At 35.5% G+C, this 10167-nt stretch overlaps 1 protein-coding gene across 1 annotated transcript; it reads left to right on the top strand.

The window, feature by feature from the left end:
- Window positions 1-7150: 7150 nt before the first annotated feature.
- b9d1 (B9 protein domain 1) lies at window positions 7151-10066 on the top strand. Its single transcript, XM_043230622.1, has 7 exons — window positions 7151-7365; window positions 7468-7536; window positions 7779-7887; window positions 8772-8868; window positions 8945-9007; window positions 9209-9276; window positions 9401-10066. Exons 1-7 carry the CDS (start codon window positions 7303-7305, stop codon window positions 9535-9537), a joined length of 606 nt encoding a protein of 201 aa, XP_043086557.1. The 5' UTR covers window positions 7151-7302; the 3' UTR covers window positions 9538-10066.
- The last annotated feature ends 101 nt before the right edge of the window (window positions 10067-10167 follow it).

The raw sequence follows: 10167 nt of genomic DNA, 5'->3' as shown, positions 1-10167 counted from the left end.
TTGCCCTCCTGTACGACACAAACACGCCTCCTTTATATGTAAATGTGGCTTATTGCAGATTTGCAACCTCATGCTCAAAAGCCAACCCGTTCAGAAACTGCACCATGCAAATTTCAATAAGCCAAGTTTCCAGGGATGCGTTTCTGGCTTTGCCTAATGTACATAAGTCCTTCAGTGAATCCGGTGCTAAACAACAGAGCTTAAAGGGACAGGTCAGTAAAAAATACTGAACCTTGTGTTTACGCAAACCCATAACACTTTTAAAGTTCAAATTATTAAGGGATATTTGTATCGAAACCTGACAGATTTCAGTCCCTCCATTGAAAGTACACAGAAGGGTTTAGAGTACTTTGAACGCCTGGATGAAAACATACATTTGAGACGACACTCAATATTTTGTAGTGGAAGGACTATGTGCTAAAACTATGGGCCACACATAACATGCAACTTCAACTCAATGAAATTCCAACACAATCTCATTAAAATGTGTAATGTTTTGGTAACCTGGTGACCGATTTTAAATCTTTAAATATCTTTAAAATATCTTTGTGTTAAAAAGGTAAAACATAAGTCAAACGTGAATGACGTGAGGGTGAGTAATTGATGACAGAATTTTCATTTTGCTGAACTTTCCCTTTAAGACATTACCAAGGTCACTAAGTTCTACTGGAGAAACCGAAGGAAAAAACAAGCATTTCATTTCAAGTGAGAGTTAAGACATCTACAAGGGACAGAGATTGATTTCCTTTGTCAACTGCAATACCTTTTCACACAGCCCAGACACTGCAGCTTGGCAGCCTCCAACTCTCTTCATCACACGTCGCGAATATACAACTGTGAATGAAATCTTTGAAATAACAGTCACATGAGTCATACGGCAGACTTCAATCAAACCTCTCCCACCCCTTCCTCTAGACTCACCTGCCTCCATGTTCTTTTCTGCCGCGATCTGGACGTGTCAAAGCATTGACCTGTTACCGGCTGCCTGAAACGGACCCGTTATATAACCATTCCGCTTGCGAATTCAGTTTTTCAAAAGGATTCCAATCGCTTTCATTTCAAGGCCAATAATGCTGTCCCCTCAGAAGCGATTGTTGTATTTTGCACCGCATGCGTCTTTAAATCGTTTTCTGTAAAATTGAGATGTGATGCAGTCTCGTTCCTTTGAAAACAATTACTGGATTTTCACAGCAATATTTACTCTTCCAATAAAAGCTCTCCCCCCCCGTTGCTCACTTTTCATCTTTATTCAATGCCGTTTTTCATGCTGCTTTTATTACGATGACAGCAACACACCCTTTTTCATGGATCTTCAATAGGATTGCTTAACTGAAGTGAGTGAGCGTGCTTCAACAGTAAAAGAAAAACACATTAAAGGCACTGTTGTAAACCCCACCTGAAAATGAATGAACCGCAGCTGAGTCCAGGTACTACAGGAGATAAACACCGAGTTAGAGATAGATTTGTTTGCGGCGGCTTTTCAGTAACAGCGTGAGGTGAGGTGTGGAGAAGAGAAGAGGGGTAGATGCTGACAGGGTTTGTTTTCACCGGGGACTTTGCTGAAAGCATTATTGCTGTGAGAGCACACACAAAGATGCACAAAAACAATGCTATACCACAGCAAACCATCCGCTTCTTTACGAAACCAGCGCTTGCATTTCAGATCGAGGTTGCTGTGATTCATTTTCTCTTGCAGATTCTCTTCAGAGGTCTTATCTAACAATGGCAAAATGCTGCAGGACAGAGCGGTCTGTTTGCGAGTCTCACAAACCCCTTCTCATGCCAGCACTTCACTGTAGAGAATGCTTAATAGCGGCTAGCGCAGTGTACACAGTGCTCAAAACTGGGGAAAAAAGCTGAGACCTGTCTGGGAGCAGAGAAAAATCTAGCAAAAACAACTGCAGCCTCAAAGCGGACTCTCCTTCTATGAATCCAGGCTTCAAAGTAGACAGGCCATGTTCGGTGTGGGCTCTGCAGTTCCTGAAATATGGATTTCATCGCCTATGGGATTCTGCCTACCATTTCTTGTATTATACACTTCTTAAAAACAGGCCACGGTCTTTTCGGCAACTTTAGGGCTAAATAACTGCTTATTTGTGAGCAAGTTTACAATATTAATAAATGCTAATTGGTACACTTTCACAACAGCATTTTATCAGTAAAAAATTTATATTTATATATAAATAGATTGTGATTAATCGTTTTGGCAGCAAGAAAACACACACACACACACACACACACACACACACACCACACACACATATATATATATATATATATATATATATATATATATATATACACACACACACATCAATCTCATAAAATTAACATTGTTAGTTATGTAAGAAAAAGAAAAATATGCTTGGACATAACTATATTGTGTAAAATATGAATAATAAAAGCTATATTATGTATAATAATATATAATTTACTAAAATATTATTATTAATATATGATTATACTTCTTAACGTATATTATTAAAATTACTATTACATTTTCATTTTATGAATATCATTATTTTGATTAATCGCTAATAATTTTGTTTTATTTACTTTATATTTTAGTAATATTATTATTATTATGAACGTTGTATTTTTATGAAAGGTTTAAAAATTAAGAAAAGAAATATGATTCATTTTGTGTAATAAATGTGCATAATCATCACACTTAGTGCAAAGCACCCCAGCTATGATTTCCTTCATATGCGAGGTTAATCGCAGGTCGCTGATCACTAATCATTACTGAGAACATAATGTTACTTTTTTTTACTGGCCACAATTTAGTCGAGTGATCTGAGGTCATACGCGCTCTTGGGCAGTGGTGCAGTAGGCCGAGCATCAGGAATAGACAATAAATTTACAGATCGGGCTTTAATTTAACTGGACATCAGTTAAATGAGGTCATGACCACCTCCACCTACCAGGAATGTGCTGTTAAATTTATTGTGTGGAGTCAGAGGCCTCTTCCTCAACACGTGAACTTCCCTTACCTTCAGATCGCTCAACATCTTTCTTCATTTTATTAAATGCCAGACAGGTTAGTGTCATACTCACTCCGCTTTTCTCACTGCAGAGCGTTTCTACAAAGAAAACAAAGTAATAACAAAATTCATCTGCTTCTCCTGCAAGTTTAGCAATAATTGGAAATGTCATCTTTAATGACGCACAATCGCGTCTGAGAGTCTGCAGGTCTCCTCCTTAGTGGGTGAGAGTTAGACATCTGAGAGCATGTCAATTAAACTAAAGCGCACGAATCAAGTAATGCTAGGCATAATACCGTATGTCCATAAACTGTCTGATTAAATAATTCAATCCAACTATGGCTCACAAATTCTTTCCAAAATGATTATTGATTTAAACAAATAAAATAAATCGAACACTTGGAATTTGTAATCGGCAAATACTACTAACATCTGTGTTGTCCCATATCAATAATGCAACTCTACCCGAATGTAACCATTTTTTACTGTATAAATGGTCCCCAACCAGGAAAAAAAGGTTCCAAAACCACTGATTAAAACAAACATCCAGTCTCTAATGCTCACTAAAGTTAAAACTATTTGCTGAAAAACATATTGTAAAACATAATTACTATTTTAAAAAGCTATTGTCCATTTTAATTTGCTGCTCAAGGAACATTTCTCATTATTATGAATGTTAAAAATATTAAATATTAGATTTCACCTTAATATTTTTGTTTTGCGATAGTTTTATAACATTAGAAATGCTTTACTGTCACGTTTGATCAATTTAATGTATATGTATTAAACAAAAGCATTAAGTACATAATAATAATAATAATCTAATGAGCATCAGTGTAAGTTTACACCTTTCCCATGATGTCATTTCCTGTCTAACTTCGGATCAATCCGGGAAAATCAGCAAACAGCAGTTACGGTAATGCCTGAGACGAAACCATTTATGTGCTCCCAAAAGAAAAATTATTCTTTTATTATTTATCAAATGGACAAAATCCTAAAAGCATGAGTGGAAAAGGTTTATCTTTCATGCAAACCTAGGGAGCGGTCGTAATGAAAGCACCTCGATCCCTGCCTCGAGAGTGGGCCGCTGTAATTTGACACGAGCAGACCCACGGTGACCCACTCATCTGTCTGACACAGGCCATTATGCTGTCACAGAGCTGCACTCCAGCTAATGGAGAGGCTATATTAATGATTAGCCCTCATAATAAATGGCACTCTGCTTTTGACCATGATTGGAGTTTGGAGGGAAGGACATAAATCGATAACAATTTTACATGACGTACATTCAGGTTGTGTCTCAGCTTAGCTTTCAAGCTAAGTCAGAGAAACACTGACCTGGTATTTTCAAATGCAGGTCAGGGACTGACTATTATACAGGATGGCAAGTTCAGTACATAAAAATCTAAAAGTCATTCTATTAAACAATATTATATATTTATGAGCTTTTAGGCCTTTATAACGCAGAGGCATAATGGCATTAAGTGGATGTTTCTTCCACTCCATTATGGTCATAACCTAATGTCTTCTCTTTACATAATGAGTGAATAAACATGAACTTGAATAAAACAAAGTTGAAATCTACTGGCAATCTAGTTTGAATCAGACTATGCTGTGAACAAAAAGGATCTGAGGGTCAACAATGTACACTAATAAAAGAACAAAAAAAAACAACAACACGTGCCCATAAATGTGCTATTTGTGCTTATGTTATCATATAATAAAAAAAATAACATTTAGTGGTGTATATATGAAATATAATGTATAATATGTTTCCCTCTACACCTCGGTACAGTATGTATGCGTAGCAGGGTTATTATAGTTAACTGAAACTATAACCACAAAAAGAAACTTTTTAGGTACATAGATGAATATAAACATAAATCTCAGTCACACTATTTTCAAAAAAGTTTTTGAAAGTTTTTAAATGCATTTTTCACTGTAAAAATGTATTTAACAATTATTTACTTTTTTATTTAAAAATATTCTTACATTTCTGGGAATTAAACAACATAACCCAAACTCAAATCCTAATTTTTCTAAAAAAGTTCACTTTTTTAAAGAGATTTATCAACAAGCTCAGCAGGGTTCCTTTCTGTTATCACTGCAAGTTAGATTTTAATAAAGGTATTAAAAACATTATCAATATATAGATTCATTTTAGTTACTGTATGTGTGAACTGCGTTTCATTTTTTATCCACAATTTAAAAAGCGCCTTGTCACTGACCTATAAAATGTGTCTGTATAAAGCCAAGCTATTATAAGCTCCTTCTCATCTTCAAGACTAAACAATAAAGAACACTTGTCTTTAAGAAAACACAAGATCATCTTTCAGACCACCAAGCAGACCGCAGCCCAAGGGCACATGACCTTTTCATGACATTTGCTGTGGTGTGGACAGTTGCTGCATGTTTTGGTGACACTAGCAAATGTCAACCAAACAAAAAATGTCAATCAGATGGACAAAGCTAATCACAAGCTGTTGACATCTGAGGTACAGAAATAGATTAAATGGATTTCACAACTAAGCATCTATGCTACGCAATTAATAAAGAACAATACACTCAACCTTAAGTCACATGAGTTGAGTATTAAAAAAAACATGCCCCACGGAAATGACTGAATGAGTCTTTATTTCAGGCCTAAATAGGGAGACACAGGTCCCGTAGAGGACTTGTAAGTAGTACAGACGTCTAATGCTATAAATAGTGACTGTAAGTCAAAGACCTGGTCCCAGAGAGGGAAAATTGGCAACAGATGAGGACAGCTCAAACTGGGACATCGTTGGGCCAAAAAGTGACAGGCAGGTCTTCATCTAGTTTAAAAAGCTTGAATCTGAGTTTACTGAGGTGTAGGACTAAAACCAAAGACTGAGACCTAAATGCAATTCATGTATTGTTTGGCTATGACATGTTGACTCTCAGGGTTTTTCCCACATTTTTATTTTGTTTCATGGATCACTTTATTTTTCGGTATCTGTTTCGAGGGCTCACCTTCCTGAGCTGAGAGCTTTGCACAAGAGAAAATGCATTTAGAAAAAAACATAAGCACAGAGTGAATTTCCAATTAACAAACAAAGACGGTGATTTAATATCTTACCACTTTCTTAAGCCGGTTGTCCATTCCGCTCAGGTGAAACAACAGTGATTTGCCATTATACGTTTCTTGTTATTTTAGCTGCTGTTGAAATTTATACTGACACCTATTGGTGTGAATATGGATGCCGTGTTTGTTTATTAGATGTTGCTGCTTCTTCACAAAATCTAACTAAAAATATATTAATTTTACTATTCACATTTTTTAAAAGTCGCAATATATATAGAGAGAGATTGTTAAATGTCAAAATCATACACTGACCAATATTGTGTAGTTTAAAATGATGACAGCATCTGTCAAAGCAGGATAGCTCTATCTTTTTAGTCGGATTCTTTTTCAGTTGTGCCCTAAAAAACACAGATGATCAGTATATACTTGTAGAGAGGGAGAAAAGCAACAGACAGAAGCAGACTTAATCAAAAGTAGACGTACCCATTTACAGGAAGTGAGGTGAAAACTAAACTTTTGACCTCAGGGTAAAAAAATGACATTTTTATACACAAATTGATACCTTCATCCCTGCTTTGTAAACCACAAAGAGTTTAATTTACATCCAATTCGCCCATACATGCCAGATCCCGAATGTGCTAACATATTTGTAAGGTTAGTGAAATATTACCATTAGAAAATGTGAACAGCTGGAAAAAACACCAAGCAGGGACCTGCTCACTTTCACACAATAAATAATAGCATGGAAAGGTACAGAAAGGCTTTTTAAATTACTCAGCATTTCTGTGTTTCTATGAGTCTGACTATATATTACTCCTGTGGAAAATAATAGCAGTGCCATGGTTTTGATTTGTACTTTATCTAGGGACGTTTATTAACGTTCTGGCCACATAAAATCATAGTTGTTATGCAAATAAAGGCCAAAGCTTTCCGAAGCTTTTGTGTCTTGAGAGACAGCGGAAAGAAAAAGCCAATTTCCACACAGGGAAAAGCGTTAAGTCTTCATCCACAGATCAGGAAAAAGGAAAACCCAAAAAAAACCTCTGACAATTTCATGTCCACGACAACCACCTAGCGGGCTAGCATTTTAAAAAACGCATTTTTCTTTCCGCCATTTTGGAGCGTATCGTCTGCCGTACTGAAAGCGTCCATAGCAGCCACGGGGATGTTGACAACGGGAATCCATTAATAGTACATCCGAACTGATATTTCAGTGCAGTAAGGGTGGTTTGGTGATATTTAAATGTTTTACAGAGTGTTAAGGGTGTGGAAATGACCTCAAACAACCCAGCTGTTTTTCTTCTCATGGTTAATGGACAAATCGAAGCAGCCGATGTAAGTTAGCATTGATTTTTTAGATCATACGTTTTATGCGCTAAACTGTGTGTTATTGAAGTGGGTTAAGTGGATTACTTACATGTCGTATTTTCTCTGAAGTTCCCAGAATATGACGACCTTTACTGCAAGTATTGTTTTGTCTATGGACACGACTGGGCGCCGACGTCAGTGAGTGACATCAACCTGATTCACTTCCTTGCGCACTTTACAGCATATATATATATATATATATATATATATATATATATATATATATATATATATATATATATATATATATATATATATATATATAGGCATGCATGCTTCTGCTTTCCCCTATTTTGGAGACGTGATATATAGGCTACAAACTTTTGCATTGTCATATATTCCCTAGTATTAAGTTTGTGTGTTTTTCCCACAATCTGAAGGGCTTGGAAGAGGGAATTTCTCAAATAACTTCAAAAGGTAGAGGGTCTCAGAGTCTGGTATGGAACTTCCCACTGGACATCACGTTCAAAAGCACAAACCCATTTGGCTGTAAGTGAACCACGGTTCGATTGAGTCAGAATCAGTTGTATTGAGTTTCTGCCTGTTTTAAAGGTAACAAATAGTTTTGATTCACCTTTCCACAATTTAAGGCCTTAAAAATGTCTTAAATCAGAGCAGAAAATCTTAAATTCATGAAGATGAAAAATTATATGATGCCTTCGCTGTAAAAAATCCTCCTCAGTATTTTTACCTTGTTTATCAATATACATATTTAATCGCTCTTAAATTAAAATACATTTAGTTTAATTCAGAGATGTGAAATAAAGAGATAAAGGTTTTTTGTGAGAAAATGAACAAATTTAGTTTTTGAATGAATTTAACAAGAACAAATACGTCAATGAAAGATGAAAACTATTCTCCAGTTTCCGAGTCCACTAGACGATATTTGTTCTTGTTTAAATTATTAAACTTGGTTCACTTTTATCAGTTTCTCACAAAGCAAGACTTCTTATCCTATGACTTTTTAATTTAAGAATCTTTAGACACTTGATATTGGAAAACAAGACAAAAATACTCCGGACCAGAATAACATCAAACACGTTTTAGTAGCATGATTAGAAGTTATTTCCATATTCTAGTGACCAGGAGCAGAGGTATTGAAAAGACGAAAAAGTCAAATGAATTATAAGTAATGGAGATCTACTGAAAGTTGTATTTTTGAGCTTTAAAGCATTGCTAAAATAACATTTTGCATTCACAGAGAACACTGACATACTGTGCTTCCTATAAGTTATTGAATGAATTTACTTGGTTTTAAAAAGGTAGAAAAAAATATTCTGAAGATTGTAATTCAGCTTAATAAGTGTGCCCACAATGTATATATATATTTCCAAGTACCTATCTTTTTATTTCTTATGTTTTCCTTTCTTCAGGGCCCCAGATTGTGGTCAGTGTGTATGGCCCCGACACTTTTGGGAATGATGTTGTGAGAGGTTATGGCGCCGTGCACATCCCATTTACACCTGGAAAGTGAGTTAGATTGTCTTAATGCGAGCTTAAAACCTGTGTAAAATGCTTGATTTCACGTAAATGTTTTTAAATCCAGGCACACCAAGACCATTCCCATGTTCGTTCCGGAGTCTACATCAAGACTTCAGAAGTTCACAAGGTTGTAACTAATTTCTCAATTACCTGGCAGCTTTTGGGTTATGATCTGAATTTAATTTGCTTTTACCCTTCCCTTTTGTTCGCAAGACTTAACTTGAACTACGTTTCACTTAAATGGGCAACTTGTGTGAAGGCACACTGTAACTTGAAAACATTTGCTTTCATCAGACTCTGTATCTAACGTGTTATATCTTGTACTCAGCTGGCTGATGGGAAGGCGACCAGAGTTCACAGATCCCAAGGTTGTTGCCCAAGGAGAGGGAAGAGAAGGTAAGCTTTTATTCATTTCAGTGCATGTTTATCACCTCAAGCCAAGGTGTAGGTCTTTAGAAGTTGTTCTTCTGCAGTCAAGTGCGTTTACGAGCAATTACTGACAAAATTGTCTTTTTTGCAGTTACGAGGGTGCGCTCACAAGGGTTTGTTACACTAAAATTCAACATTGTGACTAAAGACATGAAGAAACTGGGTTATGAAACGACATCAGAGCATTCAGCTGCTACAGGACTGACAAGAACATCTCAGCAGCTCTAATAACCACTTTCAGGATATTTTTGTACCTTTTTGTAATCTTAGTCCCTTTATAACTATGCCCAAGATAACAGCTTTGTATGGGTTTTAAATACTGATATTAAAAACTGATTGTGCATAAATTGGTTCATATTTAATTTGCATAAATTCAGATTCTACAGAATCTCTGACCATTTTAAACCTAAACACCAAATATCATTAACTTTGGCCTCAGTAACTAAAACAAAAAAAAAACATTTAACTGAAACATTACTGAAATGAAATGTGAAAAAGTTTTTATTTTAGCTAACTGGCCAAGGCAACAGTTTTCACTTTTGAGTCTATAAACTGAAATGAAAGGAAAAACTTTACCGAAACTAGAGCTGCAAAACTACCAAATGTGATTATTGTATTCAAAATAAAAGTTAATGTTTATGTACTATATTTGTGTGCGCTGCTTATATTAGGTATACACACACACACAAAAGTATATATTAAAGACAAATGTGTTAGATTATAAATTATAAAGATAAAAATGCATATTTTTTTAAACTGGTGCATTTATGTACATAAATATACAGTACACACACAAATAGTATGTAAACAAACTTTTATTTTGAATGTGATTGTTAATCGTTTTGCAGCCCTAAAAAA

The sequence above is a fragment of the Puntigrus tetrazona genome, chromosome 3 (genome assembly GCF_018831695.1).
Source record: "Puntigrus tetrazona isolate hp1 chromosome 3, ASM1883169v1, whole genome shotgun sequence".
Lineage (NCBI taxonomy): Eukaryota > Metazoa > Chordata > Actinopteri > Cypriniformes > Cyprinidae > Puntigrus > Puntigrus tetrazona.
This window is presented reverse-complemented; position numbering and strand designations above follow the sequence as displayed.